The 27,509-nt window shown below is 42.0% G+C and overlaps 1 protein-coding gene across 2 annotated transcripts in view; it reads left to right on the forward strand.

Moving 5' to 3' along the window:
• The first annotated feature begins 24,917 nt into the window (after positions 1 to 24,917).
• Positions 24,918 to 27,509, forward strand: part of ARHGAP31 (Rho GTPase activating protein 31) — a 125,422-nt gene continuing 122,830 nt past the window's right edge. The window contains exon 1 of one of the 2 annotated variants that reach the window (XM_054481232.2): positions 24,918 to 25,773. In XM_054481232.2, coding sequence (XP_054337207.1) covers positions 25,674 to 25,773 — 100 coding nt within the window. In that variant the 5' untranslated portion in view covers positions 24,918 to 25,673. The remainder of the gene's footprint in view (positions 25,774 to 27,509) is intronic. The other variant, XM_054481233.2, reaches the window with a different exon arrangement.

The following is a 27,509-nucleotide window of genomic DNA, read 5'->3' on the forward strand; positions in this document are numbered from 1 at the left end:
GTGACAGGGAGATTGGAACCAAGTTGGAAAACACACTTCAGGATATTATCCAGGAGAACTTCCCCAACCTAGCAAGACAGGCCAACATTCAAATTCAGGAAAAACAGAGAACACCACAAAGATACTTCCTTGAGAAGAGCAAGCCCAAGATACATAATCGTTAGACTCTCCAAGGTTGAAACGAAGGAAAAAATGTTAAGGACAGCCAGAGAGAAAGGTCAGGTTACCTATAAAGGGAAGCCCATTAGACTAACAGCAGATCTCCCTACAGAAACCCTACAAGCCAGAAGAGAGTGGAGGCCAATATTCAACATTCTTAAAGAAAGAAACTTTCAACCCAAAATTTCATATCCAGCCAAACTAAGCTTCATAAGCGAAGGAGAATTAAAATCCTTTACAGACAAGCAAATGCTGGGGGATTTTGTCACCACCACACCTGCCTTACAAGAGCTCCTGAAGGAAGCACTAAATATGGAAAGGAAAAACCTGTACCAGCCACTGGAAAAACACACCAAAATATAAAGACCAATGACACCATGAAGAAACTGCATCATCTAATGTGCAAAATAACCAGCTACCATTATGACGACAGGATCAAATTCACACTTAACAATATTAACCTTAAATGTAAATGGACTAAATGCCCCAGTCAAAAGACACAGACTGGCAAATTGGATAAAGAGTCAAGATCCATCAGTGTGCTGTATTTAGGAGACACATCTTATGTGCAAAGACACCCACAGGCTTAAAATAAAGGGATGCAGAAACATTTATCAAGCAAATGGAAAGCAAAAAAAAAAAGCAGGGGTTGCAATCCTCGTCTCTGATAAAACAGACTTTAAACAAACAAGGATCAAAAAAGACAAAGAAGGGAATTACATAATGGTAAAGGGATCAATTCAACAAGAAGAGCTAACTATCTTAAATATATATGCACCCAACACAGGAGCACCCAGATTCATAAAACAAGTTCTTAGAGACCTACAAAGAGACTTAGACTCCCACACAATAATAGTGGGAGACTTTAACACCCCACTGCCAATATCAGACAAATCAACAAGACAGAAAATTAACAAGGATATTCAGGACTTGAATTCAGCTCTGGACCAAGCAGACCTAATAGACGTCTACAGAACTCTCCACCCCAAATCAACAGAATATACATTCTTCTCAGCACCACATAACTTATTCTAAAATCGACCACATAATTGAAAGTAAAACACTCCTCAGCAAATGCAAAAGAATGGAAATCATAACAAACTGTCTCTCAGACCACAGTGCAATCAAATTAGAACTGAGGATTAAGAAACTCACTCGAAACTGCACAACTACGTGGAAAGTGAACAACCTGCTCCTGAATGACTACTGGGTAAATAACAAAATTAAGGCACAAATAAAGAAGTTCTTTGAAACCGATGAGAACAAAAACACAACGTACCAGAATCTCTGGGACACAGCTAAATCAGTGTTCAGAGGGAAATTTATAGCACTAAATGCCCACAGGAGGAAGTGGAAAGATGTAAAATCGACACCCTAACATCACAATTAAAAGAACTAGAGAAGCAAGAGCAAACAAATTCAAAAGCTAGCACAAGACAAGAAATAACTGACATCAGAGCAGAACCGAAGGAGAAAGAGACACGAAAAACCCTTCATAAAATCAATGAATCCAGGAGCTGGATTTTTTGAAAACGTTAACTAATGAAAAAGAGGGACTCCTCCCTAACTCATTTTATGAAGACAGCATCATCCTGACATCAAAAACTGGCAGAGACACAACAAGAAAAGAAAATTGCAGGCCAATATCCCTGATAAACATTGATGCGAAAATCCTCAATAAAATACTGGCAAACTGAATCCAACAGCACATCAAAAAGCTTATCCCCCATGATCAAGTCAGCTTCATCCTGGGATGCAAGGCTGGTCAATATACGCAAATCCATTAACGTAATCCATCACATAAGCAGAACCAATGACAAAACCCACATGATTATCTCAATAGATGCAGAAAAGGCCTTCAATAAAATTCAACACCCTTTCATGCTAAAAATACTCAATAAACTGGGTATTGATTGAACATATCTCAAAATAATAAGAGCTATTTATGACAAACCCATAGCCAATATCATACTGAATGGGCAAAAGCTGGAAGCCTTCCCTTTGAAAATCGGCACAAGACAAGGATACCCTCTCTCACCACTCCTATTCAACACAGTATTGGAAGTTCTGGCCAGGGCAACCAGGCAAGAGAAAGAAATAAAGGGTATTCAAATAGGAAGAGAGGGAGTCAAATTGTCTCTGTTTGCAGATGATGTGATTGTATATTTAGAAATCCCATTGTCTCAGCCCAAAAACTCCTTAAGCTGATAAGCAACTTCAGCAAAGTCTCAGGATACAAAATCAATGTGCAAAAATCACAAGCATTCCTGTACACCAATAATAGATAATCAGAGAGCCAAATCATGAGTGAATTCCCATTCACAATTGCTACAAAGAGAATAAAATACCTAGGAACACAACTTACAAGAGATGTGAAGGACCTCTTCAAGGAGAACTACAAACCACTTCTCAAGGAAATAAGAGAAGGCACAAACAAGTGGAAAAAAATTCCATGCTAATTTTTTAGCATGGATAGGAAGAATCAATATTGTGAAAATGGCTATACTGCCCAAAGTAATTTATAGATTCAATGCTATTCCCGTCAAGCTACCATTGACTTTCTTCACAGAATTAAAAAAAAACACTTTAAATTTCATATGGAACCAAAAAAGAGCCCATATGGCCAAGACAATCCTAAGCAAAAAGAACAAAGCTGGAGGCATCATGCTACCTGACTTCAAACTACACTACAAGGCTACAGTAACCAAAACGGCATGTTACTGGTACCAAAACAGATAGACCAATGGAACAGAACAGAGACCTCAGAGATAACACCACACATCTACAACCATCTGATCTTTGACAAATCTGACACACACAAGCAGTGGGGAAAGGATTCCCTATTTAATAAATGGTGCTGGGAAAACTGGCTAGTCATATGCAGAAACAGAAACTTCCTTACACCTTATACAAAAATTAACTCAAGATGGTTTAAAGACTTAAACATAAAACCCAAAATTATAAAAACCCAAGAAGAAAATCTAGACAATACCATTCAGGACATAGCCATGGGCAAAGACTTCATGACTAAAATGCCAAAAGCAATTGCAATAAAAGCCAAAATTGACAAATGGGATCTAATCAAACTAAAGAACTTCTGCACAGCAAAAGAAACCATCATCAGAGTGAACAGGCAACCTACAAAATGGGAGAAAAATTTTGCAAGCTACCCACCTGATAAAGGGCTAATATCCAGAATCTAAAAGGAACTTAAACAAATTTACAAGAAGAAAACAACCCCATCAAAAAGTGGGTGAAGGATATGAACAGACACTTCTCAAAAGAAGACATTTATGCGGCCAACAAACATGAAAAAAAGCTCATCATCACTGGTCATTAGAGAAATGCAAATCAAAACCACAATGAGATACCATCTCACACCAGTTAGAATGGCAATTATTAAAAAGTCAGGAAACAACAGATGCCAGCAAGGCTGTGGAGAAATAGGAACACTTTTACACTATTGGTGGGACTGTAAATTAGTTCAAACATTGTGGAAGACAGTGTGGCGATTCCTCAAGGATATAGAACCAGAAATACCATTTGACCTAGCAATCCCATTACTGGGTATGTACCCAAAGGATTATAAATCATTCTACTACAAAGACACATGCACACGTATGTTTAGTGCAGCACTATTTACAATAGCAAAGACTTGGAACCGACCCAAATGCCCATCAATGATAGATTGGATTAAAAAATGTGGCACATATACACCATGGAATACTATGCAGCCATAAAAAAGGATGAGTTCATGTCCTTTGCAGGGACATGGATGAAGCTGGAAACCATCATTCTCAGCAAACTAACACAGGAACAGAAAACCATGTTCCCACGCATAAGTGGGAGCTGAACAATGAGAACACATGGACACAGGGAGGGGAACATCACACACCAGGGCCCATCAGCGGGTGGGGGACTAGGGGAGGGAGAGCATTAGGACAAATACCTAATGCATGCGGGGCTTAAAACCTAGATGACCGGATGATAGGTGCAGCAAACCACCATGGCACATGTATACCTATGTAACAAACCTGCATGTTCTGCACACGTATCCCAGAAATTAAAGTAAAATTTAAAAAATATATAATAATAAAAATTCTTATTGGGGAAAAAAGAATTAAAAACAAACTCTTTAGAAGCTAGTTACCTTTGGATGGTGAGACATGGGGGTGAAAGGGAAGTTTGGAGAATAAAGCAGGAAACGTTTTTCTTTTTCCATTTCATGCCATTCTGTACTTTTGAATTTTTTAACCAAGTACATGTATTACTGTTAAAATAGACATTCCCTATACAATTTCATCATTTTGGTTTTGTTTAATTTTAGGTTTAAGGCACATGAGGAAAGTATAATGTATCTATTTTTAAAGTTTTATGGTCTGAACATTTATGTTTTCCAGATAAAGCTAAGCCACTTCATAGCCTGTCTCTGCATGGTACTATTTTCCAAAGAAACACTAACCCATATCCAAAAATAACAGAAAGGCAATTTAAATTTTTACTTCAGTGCCATGAAAGCATCAAAGGGGGATTCCATTTATAATACATAACAAAACCTCTTAAAATCTTCTTACCCGACCTCTCAATATCTCACACCATATGGTAGCTGCTTCTGAAACTCTCTCCCCCCATCTTCAAACCTTTACAGAATGCATCCCACACTGTCTCTAGTTTCCTCTACTCCCCACTTCTCTCCCTTCTCTTTCTGGGCCTATTGTCTTCTAAGTCTCGGTCCTTTCAAATATAAATCAAGCTGTCCCTGATGTTCATTTTATCCCTTATCACAAGGATCCTTCTTCTTAGTCTGGGAAAATTAGCATTATTGTTTGTTTGTTTGTCTGTTTGTTTTTGTTGGAGACAAGAATTTCACTCTGTCACCCAGGCTGGAGTGCAGTGGTGCAATCTTGCTTCACTGCAACCTCTGCCTCCCCAGTTCAAGCAATTCTCATGCCTCAGCCTCCTGAGTAGCTGGGACTACAGGTGCGTGCCACCACTCCCGGATAATTTTTTGTATTTTAATAGAGATGGGGTTTCACCATGTTGCCCGGGCTGGTCTCGAACTCCTGAGCTCAGGCGATCTGCCTGCCTCAGTCTCCAAAGTGCTAGGATTACAGGTATCAGCCACCATGCTAGGCCAGCATCATTGTATTATTACTTCTAAAGAAAAACCAAATTCTTATTTCTAAAAAATCTACCACAGTCAAAGATTTGAGACATAGCCTGCTAGAATATAGTCATAAAACTACGAGTTTCTGTCCTCTAAGCAACTGAGAGACAGGGACTGGGTTTTATTCATCTTTGCATTCACTGGGCCTACAAAGTGCTTTACACACCAAGTGCACACGGAACTATTAAAGCTGTAATTTGGAATTATAGCTTTTATGAGAGGTCGTAGGGAGAAGAGGAAGGAAGCTAATTTTTACCGAGTATCTGCTATGGAGCAGTCACTGTGCCTTCCTAGCGGTGAAGTATCTCTCTCTCTTCTTTTCTAGATCAGTAATTGCCACAGGGGAGCAAGAAAGGCAGATGTGAAGTACATAAAGTTTGAAGAGACCCTCCATGTGATGCTGGTATTCCCACATCATGAAATATCCTCATACCTCCCACGTGTAAACTAAGCCACTTTTACAAATGTGGATGTGTCCAAAGTACCATCCTGACCTTTAAGTGCTGGGGATGAGGTAGAAAGATTAGGAACTACTGATGGAAACTCTGAGTGTGTGTGTGTGTGTGTGTGTGTGTGTGATGCGTGTGTATTTAAAACACATACACATTCAAAAATGCCCACTAGATGGCAAACCCACATCTCAAATGTTAACCATTACTGGAGTGACCCTTCTGGAAGGCTAGGGCACTTTAATAATTCAAGCCAATTCGTAAAAGGCCAAGATTTTGTATACAGTTTAAGGGGCATGCAAATTAGCTTTGTGATGATGGTCTTACAAATCATTTCTAGGAATAGAGGCTAAACATAACTCCACCATTTCCAGAACCTACTGTGATTTATTTTCCACGCAAAATACAGTATGAATGCAGGTAAATTAAATTTCCTTACTAGACCATCTGATTTCATATCTAGGTTTCATAACTTTGTGGGAGTAAAGCAAATGATGGGGATAGGGTGTGACCCTAAGTAGTCCCATTCTGGAAGTTAAGCATTTTATCCAGGATGTATTTCAACCTTCCGCTAACGTGAGAGGGAAGGCACCAAGGAAGAATGCGTAGCTTTCCGCCCTCCTCCCCAGCCTCCTACATTGCTGCCAGATGTAGTTGAGCCTGCACTGCTCAAAATTCTCCCCACTAAAGGATCAACTCTATCAATGGTATCACACACACAGTCCCACCTTACGGACAAGCTGGTATATCACCAATCTCTCTCACACCCAACCACATTGATTTGCTTTCCAGTCCCTGAGCAAGTCCTGATCTCACACACCTCTGTGACTCTCGAAATGTTATTCTTGCTGTCCTGAAAACCCTCTCCCCTATTATCTGCAGGAGCAACTACTCACTCTTCGTCTCCACAAGGGTCACTTTCTCTAAGAGGCCCTCTGACTCTGCCAGCCAGTCAGGTACTCCAACTTCAATATACCCATCATACCATTTGTTACACAGTGCACCTCTCTCTTGCCACAAAAACAAGGGCTTCATGAGGGCCTGGATGGTGTCTTTCCAACATTGTGTCCTCAGCACTGAATCCAAGGCCTAGCATACAGACAATGCTTAGTAAATTATTGACTGGCTGGCCAAATAAATATATAAACGTTGTGTGTAAACAGACTTTGCATATTTCCTTAAAAATTTTAGTGCTCAGCTCCCAGAATATAGCAGGGAGATAGCTCCTTCATTGAGTCCCTTGCAGAGGCATAGGTGGGGATGGAGGATCAGGGAGCCAGAGCCAGACAAGCCAGCTCAGGGAGGCTACAGGGCTGATAGAGTGGCTCCACAGAGCTTCCTGTCTCTGGTGCTACAAGAACAGTCTTTGAAAACATGAAAGCATGTGAGAAGGAGCCCCATGACCTCCCACCTCCCAGCAACATCTATAGTCAGGTGAATCCCTGGCTGTTTCCGAAACTATCCTCCTTTACCTCCAATGGAGCTCCTTGCTGAAACCAGCATTTGTATAAAATTGCTTAATCTTAGTGCCAGCTAGAGACACATGTATTTACTGGGGGCTCCACCAAGAAAGACTTCTGAGGTTTGACTGTTACCAATTCGATCATTAAAGTAATAGATTCCAGTGCAGGACTGGGGGCTAGTTCTGTTCCTTAATTATGTTGGCTGTATTCATCTGTTAGGGCTACCAGTGTCACAAACCAGGTGGTTTAAACAATAGAAATTTATCATCTCCCAGTTCTGGAGGCTAGAAATCTGAGATCAAAGTGACAGCAGGGTTGGTTCCTTTTGAGGGCTGTGAGAGAGAATCTGTTCCATGTCTCTTCCCTAGCTTCTGGTGGTTTGCTGGCAACGTCTGACACTCCTTGGCTTGAGGCATCGCTCCAATCTCTGCCTTCGTCTTCACGTCTTCACATGGCATTCTCCCTGTGTAAGTAGACAGGGAGGATGTCCACATTTCCCCTTTTATAATGACACCAGCCATACTGGATTAGTGACTCACCCTACTCCAGTTTGACTGCATATTAACTAAGTAGTAGTACCCATCCTATTTCCAAATAAGGTCATATTCTGAGGTACTAGGGGTTAGGACTTTAACATTTGAAATTGGTGGCATACAGTTCAACTCAAAACATTAGCCATGTTTTCTAAAGCGAAAATCAGAATACATATTTTGGCACATGGTTTGACTATAGGGCAGAATGTTTGAAATCAGGACTATCTGAGCAATGTGGGTGTATGGGGGAATCTTTTTCAAGAGTAAATCTCGGCAAGTTCATATTATAGAAAACTTTTTAAAACATCCAGGTGGATACCCCATTGAAAAAGTTCTGCTAAATACCTGGCCGGGTGCAGTGGCTCATGCTGGTAATTCCAAGACTTTGGGAGGCCAGGACAGGCAGATCACTTGAGGTCAGGAGTTGAGGCCAGCCTGGCCAACATGGTGAAACCCCGTCTCTACTACAAATATAAAAATCAGCCAGGTGTGGTGGCACGGGCCTGTAGCCCCAGCTACTCGGGAGGCTGAGGCACGAAAATTGCTTGAACCTGTGAGGTGGAGGCTGCAGTGAGTCGAGATCGTGCCACTGCACTCCAGACTGGGTGACAGAGACAGACCCTTTCTCAAAAAAAAATTTTTAAATAAGGAAAAGTTCTGCTAAATACCTAGAATTAGAACAGAAATCTGTGGCTGCTTTAAATAATCAGGTTCCACAAAATCAAATTAATGTGAGCTATACAGATATAGAAATAGATATAGATATATACATACCTACATACATACACAGGCATCTTACTTTGAGAAAGCACATAAGTAAATGAGATCTGTGTGTATTTGACTAGCTTCTTTTAAGATCAAAATGGAGATTAAAATACTTGTGTATTGAAGGTTGAAAAAAGAAGAATGTTCTCTGAAATAAATGTTAAGATTCAAGTGTGATTTTGATTACAAAGTGGAACCCCTTCTCCCCACTTCTACCCAGCCCCCCGATCACAAGCTTGGAAACATATATCCAAAAGGTAGAATGAAAAACAACAGGCCTATATTATCCAACTTACAAATGTTCACAACTTTAGGGGAGCGAATATATATTGAGCGTAATTTGTGTCTTTGACCTATTATAACTCTTGTCTCCAAACTAACTTCTGCATACTGTATTCCCGAGATGGGAATGAAAGCAGGTCCTGGGATACCAGAGATGTAAGAAAAGTGTGAGCCACAATCAAGACCATTTCCCAAATAGCCCACAAAAAGCAATGTGCCCTCCGTGTTAGAAAACTGTTTTATGGCCGGATGCGGTGGCTCAGGCATGTAATCCCAGCACTTTGGGAAGCCAAGGCGGGTGGATCACCTGAGGTCAGGAGTTCGAGACCAGCCTGGCCAACATGGTGAAACCCTGTCTGTATTAAAAATACAAAAATTAGCCGGGGGCGGTGGCACGCACCTGTAGTCCCAGCTACTCGGGAGGCTGAAGGAAGAGAATCGCTTGAACCCGGGAGGTGGAGGTTGCGGTGAGCCAAGATCTCGCCACTGCACTCCAGCCTGGGTGACAGAGCAAGACTCCATCTCAAAAATAAAAAAAAAAGAAAAGAAAGAAAGAAAGAAAAGAAAACTGTTTTACAAGAAACAGTCTTGCCCTTTCTGAAAAATTTTCCAGGTTCTAAGCACTTACGTGTAAAGGAAATCATCTCAAACTATGTTGGAACTGGGAATGGTAAAAATAAATTAATGAAAATAAAATAAACTTAAAGTCTTATAAATATATTTAACATGGGACAAGGGATCAGGATAAGGAAATGGGAAAAAGACATGAATAAACTGGATAATGATGGAGGAAATGGAAGAATCACTCAGTGAGAAGACAATAAAAATCACTCTCATTTATGTATCAAGCTTCTACCTCGGTATAAACAAAGTGCTAGGCATTTTCACTATCTTATTTAATCCTCACAACAGCCTAACAAGGTAGATATTATCACTCCAATTTAACAGATGGGAAAACTGTGGCTCAGAGGGGTTAAGTCATGTGTCCAACCACTGGGCAAATCAGTGGCAGAGTCAGGCATGGAGCCCAGGTTGGCCTGAGTCCACAGTCTGTGTGCCCAGAGCTGGGGAGGAGCCTCTGGGGACACGAATGTTTACAAGAACCTTTACAGCACCTCCATCTCACAGACAGGACTGAGTAGGAAAACTAGGCCTGTAGGGAGGGCTGAAATGGAAGGGGAAGAGCGTACAGAGGCAGATTACTAGGCATCAAGGCCTAACAACAACTGTGTATTGGGGAAAACAATTTTGTTCAAGAGGGCTATTTATAGGGATGTTTTTCCTCAGTACTCCCTTCCCCCATCTCCTCCCTTTTGTGTTAAGAGGCGCCTGGCAGATTGGTAAAGGGTTACAGGCAGTGGACAGGAAACCATGGAACACAATGAACGGGGCGGGGACAGTTCCCCACCCACCTAAGAAAATCGCTGGCTCCAGTATTGAGAGACCCTGCGGGGAGACAGACTGAGTTCAGGGTTCTACTCCTTCCCTTGTTGTCTTTTTCAAAGCCAGAAAGAGGCAACGTTCCCAAAGGGGTGCGAAACAGAGCAAGAGGGGAGCAGGGCAGAATGAGGCAACAAAACATAACAAGATTATTAAAAATAAGTCAAATGGACAGTTCATTCTCTTTCCTGAGGACTGCTGTATTCTGTGAGAGATGAAGGTTTTTCTACCCAAAGACCCTGCCCAGTGTGGGAACTCCAAAAATACAGCACAAGAGGCAAGAGAAATCATCTCAAACCCAGCTGCTGAGCGGGACCCCAGAATCCAATGTGAGGTCCTTGGGACACACCCTGCCAGGCTTCTGGGGGCTGCTGCTGCGGGGAACAGCCCCCTACATCCTTCCCTCTGGGCCACTGGACACAAATCTCAACCCAAATGCATCCAGATTCAGACTTAAAGCCTAATGCCAGACCCTGTGCAGATTCAGGCATTGGTATAATAATAATTCCACTCACGGCACTTGGCTCTTTCGGGCCTTGTGAAGTCTCTTGTCCACATGTGACTCTAGGAAGGAAGTGTCCCGCTGCTGTTTGGCAGTGTCTAGTGCCCATGGTGGAGTGGGACAAGGGGGTCTTGTACTGCCTGGTTTGTTCATTTCTGAAACACTGAAGATTGATTTAATGCTACAACTGTGCATATGGGTCAAATGTCATTATGGTTTTTTAAACACTATAGAACACAAAAGATTTCCAAACCTCTATTTTTGAATACTATTCAATACAAAGAAATTAGAGCATAAGTAAAATATTGGTGAGGAAAAACTTATTTCTCAAATAATTTCAAATAATTTATGCTGATGTCTCATCTAATCTCTAGTCCTAACTTCTCAGCTTCTCCTCAGTCTTGCATTTTATACTATCAATGGACATTTCCTCCTGAAATTTCTGATATGGCCCTTGATGTGTAGAGAAGTATGTATTATCATTCTCCAAAAAAAAAAAAAAAAACAGTTTTTACTCTTACCAGTCCCCAGTCTTATAAACCTGGAGAGGTTTTGGACTCTACTCTCTCCTACATCTAGTCTTTTAAATAAATGTCTGAGATTTTGAGTTAGCAGTTAGGGTCCCTGATAAATGCACGGTTACTATAAAAAATAATACTTCATTTGTCATCTAGTCTTATTCTTTCTTGCTATTCACTTTACATTGCCCTTTCTACCCCAAAATTGGTAGTTGATGGTAAAGTAACTGAATTATGTTCTCAGCTGAGGAAGTGAGGATATAAAGCAGTCTCCCAGTGCTTTTTTTGCCCTAACTAATGCAGCTTTGTAACTCTGGGAACTATAATATTCAATTTAGGGAGAGGAGAGAGAAAGAGATAAAGAAATTATGTTTAATAATGACTAGATCTGTTCAACTTTTAGGCTGGGAGTGAAGTCATTTAAAGCCCTTCTCTTTCTCCACTCTTATCAGGGCACCTGCTTAATCTTGGAAGTCCTTTTAGAAGGAAAACTGGCTTTAATAATTGCAGAGATGGTGGAGCAATGGGAGGTCAGGTGGTCAGGATAGGAAACTGATTCTGATTCTCATTTCTTCTCTCCCATCAAGTTAACTTCTCCTCCACTCAGTACTGTTTGACTAGGGATTGGTAATGTAGACCTCCCTGCTCCAGTCCACTAAGTATGCTTAATTTGGAAACTTAGAAGCAACAATTTGCAGTATAACCTAAATCTGGAAACTGATGCACAGGGAAATGCAATAATGGACTTGGGATACACAACTTTTTAGAAGATCTTTTGCTCTGGTCAAGTGCATCTTCTACTAGCTTCAGAATCCCATGACATTGGTGCCTGGACTAAGGGGGTGCATACGTCCTCTCTAATAGGAGAGCATCATCTAACAATTGATCTCAATACTAGATACTACATAAGCACTGATATTATTAGACTCTGTGTCCCCACCCAGTCTCATGTCAAATTGTAATCCTCATGTGTCAAGGGCGGGACCTGGTGGGAGGTGATTAAATCATGGTGGTGAATTTCCCCTGTGCTGTTCTCATGATAGTGAGTTCTCATGAGATCTGATGGTTAAACGTATGGCACTTCCCTGCCCACTCTCTCTCTCCTGCTGTGCCATGAGAAGATATGCTTTGCTTCCCCTTCACCTTCTGCCATGATTGTAAGTTTCCTGAGGCCTCACAGTTATGCTTCCTGTTAAGCCTGCAGAATTGTGAGTCAATTAAACCTCTTTTCCTCATAAATTACCCAGTCTCAGGTAGTTCTTTATAACAGTGTGAAAATGGACTAACACAGAAAATTGGTACCAGGAGAGTGGTGCTCTGCTCAAAAGATACTTGACAATGTAGAAGCAACTTTGGAACTGGGTAATGGGCAGAGGTTAGAACAGTTCTGAGGGCTCAAAGAAGAAAGGAAGATGTGGGAAAGTTTGGAACTTCCTAGAGACTTGTTGAATGGTTTTGACCAAAATGCTGATAGTGACATGGACAATGAAGTCCAGACTGAGATGGTCTCAGACGGAGATGAGGAATTTATTGGGAGTAAAGGTCACTTTTGCTATGATTTAGCAAAGAGACTGGTGCCATTTTTCCCCTGCCCTAGAGATCTGTGGAACTTTGAACTTGAGACAGATGATATAGGGTATCTGGCAGAAGAAATTTCTAAACAGCAAAAAATTCAAAATTTGGTCTGGCTGCTCCTAACAGGATACAGTCATATGCATTCACAAAGAGATGGTCTGAAATTGAAACTTATGTTTAAAAGCGAAGCAGAGCACAAAAGTTTGGAAAATGTGCAGACTGACCATGTGGTCAAAAATAAAAACCCGTTTTCTGGGGAGAAATTCAACTCAGTTGCAGAAATTTGCATAAATGAAGAGGAGCCAAATGTTAATAGCCAAGACAATGGGGAATGTCTCCAGGACATGTCAAAGATCTTCACAGAAGCCCCACCCATCACAAGCCAGGAGGCCTAGGAGGGAAAATGGTTTCATGGGCCAGGCCCAGGGCTCTGCTGCTCTGTGCAGCCTTGGGACTTGGCACCTCAGTCCCAGTTGCTCCAGCCCCAGCTGTGGCTAAAAGGGGCCAAGGTACAGCTCAGCCCGTTGCTTCAGAGTGTGCAAGCCCCAAGCCTTGGTGACTTCCATGTGGTGTTGGGCCTGCAGGTATACAGAAGGCAAGAATTGAGGTTTGGAAACCTCTGCCTAGATTTCAGAGAATGTATGAAAATGTTTGGATGTACAGGTAGAAGTCTGCTGCAGGGGTGGAGCCCTCATGGAGAACCTCTACTAGGACAGTCTGGAGGGAAAATGTGGGGTGGGAACCCTCACACAGAGCCCCCACTGGGGCACTGCCTCATGGAGCTGTGAAAAGGGGGCCACTGTCCTCCAGACCCCAGAATGGTAGATCCGTGAAGAGCTTGCACTGTTCACCTGGAAAAGCCACAGACATTCAATGCCAGCCTACAAAAGCAGCTATTGGGACTTTACCCTGCAGAGCCACAGGGGTGGAGCTGCCCAAGGCCTTGGGAGCCCACCCCTTGTGTCAGTGTGACCTGGATGTGAGACATAGAGTCAAAGTAGGCTATCTGGGGGCTTTAAGATTTAATGACTGCCCTGCTAGGTTTCAGACTTGCATGGGCCTTGTAGCCCCTTTGTTTTGGCCAATTTCTCCCTTTTGGAATTACCCAATGCTTATACCCCCATTGTATCTTGGAAGTAATTAACTTTCTTTTGATTTTACAAGCTCATAGGCAGAAGAGACTTGCCTTGTCTTAGATGAGACTTTGGACTTGGACTTTTGAGTTAATGCTGGAATGAGTTAAGATTTTGAGGGACTGTTGGGAAGGCATGATTGATTTTGCAATGTGAGAAGGACATGAGATTTGGAAGGGGCCAGGGGTAGAATGATATGGTTTGGCTCTACGTCCCCACCCAAATCTCATGTCAAATTGTAATCCCCATGTGTCAGGGAAGGGACCTGGTGGGAGGTGATTGGATCATGGGGGCAGATTTCCCCCATGCTGTTCTCATGATAGTAAGTGAATTCTCATGAGATCTGATGATTTAAAAGTGTGACACTTCCCTCCCTCACTCTCTGTCTCCTGCTCCACCATGGGAAGATGTGACTTGCTACCCCTAAACCTTCTGCCATGATTGTAAGTTTCCTGAGGCCTCCCAGTTATGCTTCCTGTTAAGCCTGCAGAGCTGTGAGTCAGTTACCCTCTTTTCTTCATAAATTACTCCGTCTCAGGTAGTTCTTTATAGTAGTGTGAAATGGACTAATACAAGCACCTTTAAAATAGAGGTTACTGGGTGTGTGGCCATTTCTATGTCTTCTTTTGAGAAATGTCTATTCAGATCATTTGCTAATTTTTTAATTGGAATGTTTGTTGGTTTGTTTTTGCTGTTGAGATATTTGAGTTCTTTGTATATTCTGGATATTAATTCCCTGTCAGATGAGTAATTTGTAAATAGTTTCTCCCATTCTATAGATTGTCTTTTCACTCTGTTGAATGTTTCATTTGCAGTACAGAAGCTTTTTAGTTTGCTGTGATTTCATTTGTTTATTTTTTTTCTTTTGTTGGCTAGGATTTTGAGGTCTTATTCACAAAATATTTTCCGAGACAAGTGTCCTGAAGCATGTCCCCTGTGTTTTCTTCTAGTAGTTTTATTGTTTCAGGTCTCACATTTAGGTCTTTGATACAGTTTGAGTTGATTTTTATATAGAGTACACGGTGAGGGTCTATTTTCATTCTTTTGCATGTAGATATCCAGTTTCCCCAGGACCATTTATTAAAGAGACTTTTCTTTACCCAGTGAGTATTCTTGATGCTTTTGTCAAAAATTAGTTGGCTATAAATATATGGATTAATTTCTGGGATCTTGACTTTGTTCCATTGGTCTGAGTGTCTGTTTTTATTCCAGTATCATGCTGTTTTACTGTTAAAAAAATCTGTACTACTACAGTTTTGTAGTATATTTTGAGATATAATAGTGTGATACCCCCAGCTTTGTTTCTTTTGCTTAGGATTGCCTTGGCTATTTGGGATCTTTGTGGTTCCATAGAAATGTCAAGATTTTTTTTTCTATTTTTATAAGGAATGTCACTGGTATTTTGATAGGATTGCATTGAACATATAGATTCCTTTGAGCAATTTTAACAATGTTAATTTATCTAATCAGTGAGCATAAGATGTTTTTCCATTTGTACCATCTTCAATTTCCTTCATCAGTGTTTTGTAGTTTTCCTTGTAGAGATCTTTTACCTCCTTGGTTAAATTTATTTTCAGATTTTTTATTGTAGCTATTGAAAATGTGATTGCCTTCTTGATTTCTTTTTCAACTACTTTGTTGTTTGTGTATGGAAACACCACTGATTTTTGTATGTTAATTTTGTATACTGTAACTTTACTGAACTTATAAGTTCTAAAAGTTTTTTGATAGAGTGTTTAGGTCTTTCTATATGTAAAATCATTATCTGCAAATGGGGACAGTCTGACTTATTTATTTCCAATTTGGATGTCCTCTATTTCTTTCTCTTGCCTAATTGCTCTAGCTAGGACTTCCAGTACTATTTTGAATAAGAGTGGTGAAAATGGGCATCCTTGTTTTGTTCTAGTTCTCAGGGGAATAGTTTTCTGCTTTTCCTTGTTCAGTAAGATGTTAGCTGTAGGTTTGTCATATATGGCCTTTATTATGTTGAGATACTTTTCTTCTATACTTACTTTACTAGGAGTTTTTAATCATGGAGGACTGTTGAATTTTATCAAATGTTTTTCTGCATCTGTTGAGATGATCATATACTTTTTGTCCTTCATTTAACTGATGTGATGTATGACATTTATTGATTTGTATGTGTTGAACTATTCTTGCATCCTTGGGATAAATCCCACTTGATCATGGTGTAGTATCTTTTGGATGTGTTGTTGGATTCAGGTTGCTACTATTTTTTTAGGATTTTTGTGACTATGTTCATCAGAGATATTGACCTGCAGTTTTCTCTTTTTTAATTGTGTCCTTTTCTGGTTTTGGTATCAGGTTCATGCTATACCCATAGAATAAGTTAAGAAGAATTCCTTCTGCTTTCATTTTTTTTTAATTGCTTCAGGATAACTGGCATTAGTACTTCTTTAAATGTTCAGTAGAATTCAGTGGTGAAGGGATCCCATTCTAGACTTTTCCTTGTTGGGAGATTTTTTTTTATTACTAATTCAATCTCATTACATGTTACTAGCCTGCTCAGATTTTCTATTTCTTCTTGATTGAATCTTGGTAGGCTGTATGTGTCCAGGCACTTATCCATTTTCTCTCGGTTTTCTAATTTTTTAGCATATAGCTATTCATAGAGCCCCTAATGAGCCTTTATATTTCTGTGGTATCCATTGTGACATCTTTTTCATGTCTGATTTTCTTTATTTGGGTCTTCTCTCTTTTTTTAATAGTCTGGCTAATGGTTTGTCAATTTTATCTCTTTTTTTTAAAAAAGAACAGCTTTTTGTTTCATTGATTTTGTTTGTTTGTTTTTAGTCTCAATGTTTAAATATTTTGCTCTGATCTTCATTATTTCTACCCTTCTACTAACTTTGGATTTGGTTTGCTCTTGCTTTTCTAGTTCCCTGAGGTGCATTGTTAGGTTGTTTATTTGAACTCTTTCTACTTTTTTGATGCTGGTGTTTAGTACTCTAAATTTTCCTCTTAACACTGCTTTTGCTGCATTCCATAGGTTTTGGTATGTTATATTTCAATTTTCATTTGTTTCAAAGAATTTTTAAATTTCATTCTTAATTTCCTCTTTCATTATTGGTTCTTCAGGAGCAAGTAGCCTAATTTTCATGCGTTACTGTAGTTTTTAATATCCATCTTGTTATAGTGTCTAGTGTTATTCCATTGTAGTCCAGTAAGATACTTGATATGATTTTAATTTTTTTAACATTTTCTCAGATATGTTTTGTGTCTTAATACATGGTCAAACCTGGAGAATGTTCAATGTGCTGCTAAAAAGAATGTGTATTCTGCAGCTGTTTGGTGAAATGTTTTGTAAATGCCTGTTTGGTCTACCTGGTCTATGGTGAAGTTTAAATCTGATGTTTCTTTGTTTTTATGTCTAGACGATCTGTGCAATGCTGTGACTGGGGTGTTGAAGTCCCAAACTATTATTGTATTGGGGTCTATCTTGCCCTTTAGATACAATAATATTTGTTTTATATATCTAGGTGCTGCAGTGTTGAGTGCATATATATTTATAACTGTTATATTATCTTGCTGAATAGATTCCTTTATTATTATGTAACAACCTTCTTTGTCTCTTTTTACAGCTTTTAACTTGAAGTCTATTTTGTCTGATATAAATATAGCTACTTCTGCTTGCTTTTGGTTTCCATTTGCATGGACTATCTTCTTCCATACCTTCCCTTTCAGGCTATGTGTGTCTTTGCAGGTGAGGTAGATTTCTTGTAGGCAGCATATAGTTGGGTCTGGGTTTCTAATGCATTCAGCCAATCTATATCTTTTAGATGGGGACTTTAATCTATTTACATTTAAGGTTATTATTGACAAGTGAGGACTTACTCCTGTCATTTTATTGTCTTTTGATTGTTTTGTACATCCTTTGTTCCTTGCTTCCTCTCTTATTGTTTACTCTTGTGGTTGGGTGGTTTTCTGTAGTAATAAGATTTGATTCCTTTTTCCTTACCCTTTAGTGTATTGGCTCTAACAGAGGGTTTTTTTAACATAAGTTTTGCCTGCTTTCATGATTGTGGTTATCATCTTCTCACTTCCAGATGTAAGACTCCCTTGAATATTTCTTGTAAGACCAGTTTAGAGGTGATGAATTCCCTAAATTTTGCTTGTTTGTGAAAATTTTATATTTCCTTCATTTGTAAAGGATAACTTTGCTGGGTACAATATGCTTGTGTGGCAGTTTTGTCCTTCAGTATTTGGAATTGATCACCCCAGTGTCTCCTGGCCTATAAAGTTTTTGCTGATAAATCCACTAATATTTATAATAATCTAACAGAGATTCCCTTATGTGTGACTTGATACTTTTCTCTTTCCCCTTTTAAAATTCTTTGTCTTTGAATTTTGAAAATTTGACTATAATGTCCCTCAAAGAGGATTTGTTTAAGTTGAATCTCTTAGGGGTTCTTTGAGCTTCCTGGATCTGAATGTCCATCATCTGTCTCCCAAGACTTGGTAAGTTTTCTGCTATGGTTTCATTAAATATGTTTTACTCACCTTCTTCTTTTTGTTCTCCTGGAACGCCCATAATACAAACATTTGTTCACTTAATAGTGTTCCATAAATCCTATAGGCTTCCTATAGGATTACTCTTTTTCATTCTTTTTTCTTTTCTTCCTTCTTTCTTTTTCTCTCTTTTTCTTCCTTCCTTCTTTCTTTCTTTTTCTTCTTTCTTTCTCCTTTTCTTTCCTTCTTTCTCCCTTTCTTTATTTCCTGCCTGTATTATTTCAAAAGATATAACTTCAACTTCTAGCCTATTGCTGAAGCTCTCAATTGCATTTTTTATTTCCTTCATTATTGTATAATGATCTTCTTTGTCTCTTTTTATAGCTTTTAACTTGAAGTCCTTTTTGTCTGGTTGCTTGCTTTTGGTTTCTGTTTGCATGGAATACCTTCTTGGTTGATGTTCTTGCATGGAATTCTCCAGCTCTAGAATTTCTGTTTGGTTCTTGTTTATGATATCTATCTCTGCTGAAATTCTCATTCAGATTATGAATTGTTTTCCTGATTTTGCTGAATTGTCCATTTGTATTCTCTTGTATTTCACTGAGTTTCCTTAAGATTATTATTTTGAATTATTTCTCTGGCATTTTGTATATTTCCTTATGATTGGGATCTGTTACTGAACAATTACTATTTTCCTTTAAGAGTAATACGTTTTCTTATTTTCATGGTTAATATGTCCGTATATTGATTTCTATGCATCTGGTGGAAAAGTCACCTCTTCTATTTTTTTGGAGAAGGCTTCATAGGGAAAGACTTATTTGTATGAACGGGTCTTGGGTGTCAGTTTGGTGGGGTATGTTGACCTTGACTGTAGGTGGACACAGTCGTATAGTCTCAGTGTAGTTTCTTCAGCTGTAATCCATACTAGTGGCATTTGCAAGTTTCTCAGTGGCCTAGGCTGAGAGAGTTTGTGGTGACTGTGCTGTGGTTTTGCCAGGAGTGGGCTTGCTGGGCTGTTTCTCAGGTTGAGGGTACATGTATACACGTGATGAGTTTCTTGATTTGTGGTCTTAGTCACTAAGGTTGGAGCCACAGGGCTGTTACTCTGGCTGGGAGCATAGACACATGGTTGCTCAGCCATTTTGAGTGCATGCCTGCCAGGAGTGTTCTTCAGTGTTGGGATGCAGGTATACAGCTGCTTGGCTGAGCTGGGAATATGTCTGCCACGGGTAGCCAGAAGGGGTGTTTCTCAGGCCCAGAACATGGGTGTAAGGCTGCTCAGCTGGTCTGAGGGTGTGCTGCCAGGGATGGTCCATGGGGCTCTTTTTCAGTCCTGGTACACAGGTGCAGGGCTGCTTGGCCAGCCTGTCTGTAGAGGGCAATCCATGGGGCTGTTTTTCAGGCTTGGTTGGCCTTGGGTGTGTTGCTAAGGAGTGGCCCATAGGAAACTTCTCAGATTTGGGACACAGGCACAAGGCTGCTCAGCTAGCTCAGGGGCGCGCACACTAGAGGCAGCCGATGGGGTTGTTTCTCAGGTCCAGTATGCAAATGTATGACTGCTTGTCTAGTCTGGGGTGTGTCTGCCAGTGGCAGCCCATGGGGCTATTTCTCAGGTCTGAGACATGGACTTTTAGTGACTTGACTGTTCTGGGGGCACGCTTACCAGGAGTGACCTTCGGGACTAATTCTCAGGCCCCTTTAGGGAGTGCAGGGCCATTGGGCAGGCTGGGGCATGGTAGGGTGGAGGCTCTGGGGACACGGCGGGGCTGTTTCTCAGGTCCTGAGCATGGATGTGTAGCCACTTCACTGGCCTGGGAACGTATCAGATGCTTGGAGGCTCGGGGGCCTCTCCCACTCAGGGAAGGATATGTAGTGGTTTGGCTGGCTCACTGGTGGTTTCACCCTGGGCAGGACTGGCAGACAGTTCCTCCTTCTAGAATTGCAGTGGCAGGGGTTGGTTTCCTTGCTATGTAGGACCAGAGTCACAGCTGATCCTTGGCCCAATCTCCATACAGCTGGGGTTGTGGCATTCAGCCACCCATATGGGCTTGGTACAACGAAGATGGAGCCCCAGTGCTAGGGAAGTGCAGTGGCTACTGGCCATCAGAGCAGGGCACACTCCAGAGGTAGTTCTGGTCTCAAGATGGTACCATGCTGCAGCAGCTTGGCTCACAGAGGGTTGGTGTGAATGAGGAGTGCACACCTTGTGCTCTTAATCAGGGCCACGTAGTTGTGTGAATTTCCATCAGCTCTCCCAACTGGGCTCAGGGCTTGTGAGGACTGTGGAATTCTCCTGTTGTAAGGACTGTAGGCTGGGCCTTGTCGCTCATTCCTATAATCCTAGCACTGTGGGAAGCTGAGGCAGGTAGATCGCCTGAGTCCAAGGGTTTGAGACTAACCTTTGGCAAGATGAGAAAATCCCATCTCTACAAAACATTAGCCAGGCATGGTGGTGCACGCCTGTAGTCCTGGCTATGCAGGAGGCTGAGGCGAGAAGATCGCTTGAGCTGGTGAGGCAGAGGTTGCAATAAGCTGAGATCACACCACTGCACTCCAGCCTAGGTGACAGAGTGAGACTCTGTCTCAAAAAAAAAAAAAAAAAAAAAAGACTGCAGATGTTTGCAATGGTAATAGGGGCTGACAGAGATCATCTGCTTCCCTTTTCCTTGCAATAGGAAGTCCCTCCTCTCTATGGGTTGACCAGATTTGGGCAAAAGAGATGGGGATGCAAAGGCTCTGTGTCTTCATGCTGCCTTCCTGGACTTCCAATCACCACAGGTCCATCTCCACTCCCCCACTGCACTCCAGCACTCTCCTTTTGACACTTCAGTAAAATCTTAGCTGTTTATTTGTTGCCTTGGTCCTTTATTGTCAGGGGGATGAATGCCAGGCATCTCTAGTCAGTCATCTTGCTTTTCTACATCTCTTTATTTACAGGAGAGAAGGTTGTTACCATCCTTGGTGATGAAGGAAACAGCTCATGTTGAGAGGCATCAGTCCTCAATAAGTGCAGATAAGAGGGATCATAGGCAGCAACAGAATTCTGAGGTATCTCTGTGTGAGCAAAGAGCTTTTCCGGTAAATTGCACCATGACAGTCTGCTAAAGGCATAATTTATATGATCACCAAATGGCTTCTCAATTAGTCTTTCTGTTAACATTCCTACACTATCTCCATACCAACTTGCTTCTTAGGTAATGCTCAGCCAAACAGAAATCAGATTTTGGAACCAAATCAGATTTTCTTCTATAGCCCCAGAAAAGACTCTGCTTAGAATAAGCAAGGAGAAAGAGAAAAAAATGGGACGAGAAAGAGATATGTAGAGGAAGAAAAGAGAAAGAAAAATTGGAAAAAAAATCTAAAACAAGCATTAGATTCAAGTTTGGCATCTATCGCAGGACATACTCAACATTAAGAGGGGGCAGAAAACAAATGGGGAGGGGGACAGCTTTCTAACTCCCCAAATCAGGTTGTCACCATGTGACTTCATTATCTCGGTTGAAATATTGTGAATTCATCCCACCATTTGGTGTGAATAACTGAGTTATCATCAAGATAACCTTGAAAAGCACATCACGTGTACATTTCGGATAAGGTTTGTTTAATCAGCACAGGAATAATAACCACTTTGCTAGGTGCTCAGTATTACCCTCACCTTGAACTCTTACAAACTTGAACCCAACTTAACATGAAGCAGGGATCAAAAGGTCCATCAGGCCATTCCAGGCTGAAAATCCTATGATGCCAGAGGCATTCAGGGAAATTCTAAGTAAAGCATAGAAGAATCTCAGAGCTATGTTAAGGTCACTAACTGGCCTCACTGCTTCACCTAGACAGCCCTGTTTTTCAACAAACTACATCTGCTGGGTTTGATGGTGATTATGGAGATTTTGTACATAGCTAAAGTTATACTATGAAGTATTTTTGAAGTATTTTGAGAATTACTTGTAAATTATTGTTTGCATACCTAACTGATAGCCTTCATTACGAGAAAGACCATGTTTAATAAAAATTGTATGTAATTTAAAAATTAATTCAGACTTGAATAAAGTCTGTTGATTAATATTATTGTATCAATATAAACTTTCTAATTTTGATAACTATACTCTCATTGTATAAGATATTAATATTTGGGGAAGTTGGGTGAACGGTGAATGGGAATTCCTTGACTATTTTTTTGTAAATTTTTTTTTTGTTTTTTTTGAGATGGAGTCTCTCTCTGTCGCCCAGGCTGGAGTGCAGTGGCACGATCTCAGCTCACTGCAAGCTCCGCCTCCTGGGTTCACACCATTCTCCTGCCTTAGCCTCCCGAGTAGCTGGGACTACAGGCGCCTGCCACCACCATGCCCAGCTAATTTTTTTGTATTTTTAGTAGAGATGGGGTTTCACCACGTTAGCCAGGATGGTCTCGATCTCCTGACCGCGTGATCGCCCGCCTCAGCCTCCCAAAGTGCTGGGATTACAGGCATGAACCACCGTGCCCGGCCTGTAAATTATTTATAAGCTGGAATAACTTGAAAATGAAACATTAAAAGAAAGTTTTAAAATATTTAAAAAGGTAATTAACAGGGCTTGGCAATTTCTCCATTATTTGTACTCAGAAAAGGGGCTCTTTCAGCCTCTCTCTTTTGCTGACAAGATGATGAAATCCACGTAAGCCAGATGAAAGAATGAATGCAAAAGTCCTTGCTGAAGTAAACTGCTAAGCAAATGCTAATAGTGATCATTATAGTCCCATATGGAGCTGCTTCTCTATAAATAAAGGGAGGAACAAGCCATTGTACCAAATACCCTATCAGATACTCTCCAAGCAGTTTACAAAATGCTTAGAAATTGCTGCCCTAAAAGTAGGACTCAGGGAGCTATTGAAAGGTTTTCAGCAAGGCAGGCAGGCATATAACAACAGCAATCCTTCAGGATGACTCCTCAAGCTTTTAATACATAGGATGGAGGAAGTGGAGGAGATTGGACTCAACAAATCCCACTAGGAATTACTTTAATAATTGAGGAGTGGATGGTCCTCACTGAGTGGGCCTGGAAAGGAATAAACCAAGCTGAGAGTCATGGTGAAGAGCTCATCGTCTGGGCGGGACTACCTTGGAGATGGGAGAGGAAGGAGACAAATGAGTCTGTGATTACTTGAAGACATTTCACCAAGATGACTGGGGCAAATGCTTCTCAGTGTTACTGAGAGATGGAAAATGAAAAACAGGAAAGACAATTCATAGAGGTTGGGCTGCAAACTCAAATGGCAGCAGAGGCCAGGCAGGTGCAAAAGGTGGAAGACAGGCCGTGGGGGCTGTAAAACTGCAAGAGTCGTCTCTCTAAAGAGGGTGCCTCCAAGGGGCCTGCCACAACTCAGCATCAGCCGTCCTTGCCATATGGGAATGCACTTGTGGTGTAACTAGATCTTCCATTTTTTCAAGAGAAGCCAGAAATTCAGATCTTATGTGAAATCTCTTAACTTTTTTAACGCTAGCTACTAATTTTAAAACATTTCAAAGCATGGTGTCTGCCAGCCAAGCACATCTATGGGCCAGATCTGGCAGGCTGGCTATCAAGTTTTGACCTCTGACATAGAGAAAATGTCAAGGGTCAAAGTTCATAGACTGTTACAGTGATACATAGAGAGACAGAGACTGTAAAGGGATTCAGTACCTAAAATGCTACCGATGCAGCTTTGCCAGCAATCTGAGCTGTATGACATATGCCCGTATCCTTCAAGCCTGTATACGGATTTGAATTTATACAGGAAGTTTCATCTAATCCTCAAATGGTTAAATCACAAGAATTTGAGTGCTTTCTGTGTGCTGAGTACACAGAAGTTAAAGAATTTAAAATCTAACTGGAGAAGAAAAAAACATGCCCTCTTGAAACAACTTGAAACAAATTATGAAACAACCTGGGAGACTGCTTTCTTCACATTTAATGTGTCAGAGGCATCTTAAATCCTGGTTTGTCCCCCCCAAATCACTTCCATTTAGAAAACTTTGCAGTAGTGTGTGTGTGTGTGTGTGTGTGTGTGTGTGTCCTGAATATGTAACCAGAAATCTGATTTCCTGGGCAGTGGTTACAAAGCTGCAGCCTCTCTTTGCCCAGGGGTATCTTTACCCCAGCGTGGGAGGGGAGTGAGCTGAGGTGGGGGTGCACGAACACTGCAGAGGAGGTTGGGATGGGAGTGGCCGGCGTGAAGCCACTGCCTGTCAGGTTTCTCCTCTGGAGTCCCCTCTTTGTCTCTGTCATTACTCTTTAAGTATTTGCGTAGCAGACAGGCGGGCACCGAAATAGAAAGTGTCAAAGATACAATGACAATGAGGATAAAACCAGGGCAGAGGGTTCTGAAAGTCCCAACCAGCACGGTCCCCGCAGAATGCCAGCGCACCTCCTCCCGCCGCTTCAAAGAGCCGGCTCGGCGGTGCAGGAAGCGGCGGCTGCGGCTGCGGGTCCTGCGAGGAGAGCGCGATTTCCTCCGGGGCTGCCCAGTTATCTCTGGAGTCGCAGAACGGCTCTCGGGAGAACGCGTTCTCTACCCCAACCCCGTGCTCCTCAACCCACCCACCTACTTCCTCCAGCTCCACACACTCACAAGCACCGAGCTGCCAAAAATTTCCACCCTCCGCCCCCCTCCCTAGCTAACTTCCTTCCAGCGTTTCCTGAGCTGGATGATCCTAGGATTTGTAAGACAGGAAAAAAAGGAAGGCGTGAGGGCGGGCAGGAGGGACAGGATGCTTGTTTTTCGCTCTACCAAAGCCATCTGAAGGCGAGACAGCGGGCCCAGGGCGCAGGACCCACCGCAGCCCCCTGGGCAGTCTCCTCGCCCCGCGTCCGCGTCCTCTCCGGGGCACTTAGGAAGGCGGGGGGAAAGCTTGCCCTCCCTCCTAAGCGGAGGAGAAACACCCGAAGACACCGCAGGAGCCTGTGAAAGTCCCTGGGACTCCAAGTGAGGAAGTGACACTCCCAGGCGAGCCGGCCCGCGGCTGCCAGTCTGCACGGCCTCGGCACGGCGGCCCCGGAGCGGCGCGGGGTGGATCTCAAGCTCTGCCGGCCCGCGCCCCGCGGGGTCCATGCGCGGGGCCCCCAGCCCAGGTTCTTCCATCTTCCGATGCGGCTCCCCAGAGCCGCGGGGCAGCCGGTGATCTAGCCCGGGAGCCCATCTTACAGCGGTGCCAAGCAGAGGGGCGGCAGAGACGGAGGGGCAGCCTCTTTGGGACTAACTCATGAAGAACAAGGGTGCTAAGCAGAAGCTGAAACGAAAGGGAGCCGCCAGCGCGTTTGGCTGTGACCTGACGGAGTATCTGGAAAGCTCGGGACAGGATGGTAATGTGCCTTGGCCTTTCTCCCCCGCCCCCCCACCTTCTTTTTGTTTGAGTGAGAGATGGACTCTCTCGAGTTGTGTTAGAATCGGTTCACAAGTTAATGTATTCCAGGCCTGTGCGCTCATTGTACTTTTTTTTTTTTTTTAAAGAACATAAAGGATTCTTAAGGTGCACAGCGCTGCCGTCCCGACGCGCAGAGGCTGCTGTGTCAGTCCTTCCGTTTGCCTCACACAAGCTGTTAATGGGTGGTACTGCCGCAAGTTTACCGGGCCACCTCAGGGGATGGGGGTAGAAGCTGCAGAGGTCCCAATCCTAAACTTGGCATGTTGGAAGGGAGGGAGGAGGGGTGGACATGTGGGATGGTGATCAGTGGGCTTCCCTGGGTACAAAATCATGCCCGCCTTAGCTGTCCCTCCTGGGCTCTCCAATTTCGTCTGCTCACATCTTTTTTTATTAATGTGTTAGAAGGCAGTTGGGGGTGGGGGGTGGGGGAGGATCCTGGCTGGGGGAGTGGTTGCACAAACATTTCTGAATTTCTGAGCTGATGCCAAATATATAGTACCTCCACCCCCTTTCCACAACCCCCTCCCCGCCCTGCAAGACCTTTTCCCTCCTCTTGGCTTTCAGATTAACATTTGGTGTGTCAGACAAGAAGAGTGTTGTAAAAAGGTCAGAGGGCCTCGATTTTTAAATAGTTTAGGGTAAGTAGAGAAAAGGAAAACTTCTCTGTTTTCAAGGTCAGATGGGGGTGGGGGGAAGTTGAGGATGGGGGAATCCAGCGGAGACAATTTAAACATTTGTTGGTGAAGGGGGAAAGAAAACACCATCTAGATTACAATAACAGCGTTTGAGCTTAGAAGTGTTTAATCATAGGAAAGTTGGAAAATTGAGCATTAAATGACTCCTTTTGTAAGGTTGACTGGTTTTGCACTTACCCATGACAAAAAGGCCTTGTCTTCAGAAGCTTCAGCGAGAGAAAAATAGCCTACTATATGGGCCATGTGTTTATACATAGATAGATACAACAAAGGAGAAAACTAAGGGCTGTGTAACTGTGCGGAATAATTCTGCCTCCAGGAAAATAATCTCAAAACCTATTTGATTAGTCCATATCGAATATGCATTTCAAAAACAGTGCAATGCTTTTGTTTCACTTCTGTTTTTTGGGAGACTCAGCACCACCTAGTAATTTGCAGTGGTGTGATATTCCTGTGGTATTCTAGAGTTCAGTCTGCTGTGTCATTAGGACAAATAGCTTAGGATTTTAGAGCTTGGAGAACCACAGGTTTCAAAACTGACTCTTTTGAAATTGATGCATAACTTAACACTTCATTGAATCCTCACCAACCATCTGGAGAGGTAGATTTGAGATAAAAATCACTTGGTTTGAGTTTTTTTGAGTATAAGAAAACTCTAAGTATGCCTCTTAACCACTATCGTCAGAAGTTTACAATGAAAGGTTCCCCTTCACCTATTTTTGCAGGGGACTTCAAGTTAACCTCCAGGTACACTAGGAATGCTCCTGGGATGCCACCTTTCACCATGCGGGTGTTATTCTGGCCCCTCCCTCAAAGCTATGAGAGTTGCATAGGGGTGCTTGCCAGCCCTGTTCATTCTCACAAACTAATAGATCATAGGATGAGCCAGAACCCTAGGGTTCTGTGAAGAGACCTCAAAGGCAGCTTTAGGCAGCTGTTCTTTCACCTGCTTTATATTTTGGGCTTCTGCATATGTTTC

This window comes from Pongo pygmaeus, chromosome 2, assembly GCF_028885625.2.
Source record: "Pongo pygmaeus isolate AG05252 chromosome 2, NHGRI_mPonPyg2-v2.0_pri, whole genome shotgun sequence".
Lineage (NCBI taxonomy): Eukaryota > Metazoa > Chordata > Mammalia > Primates > Hominidae > Pongo > Pongo pygmaeus.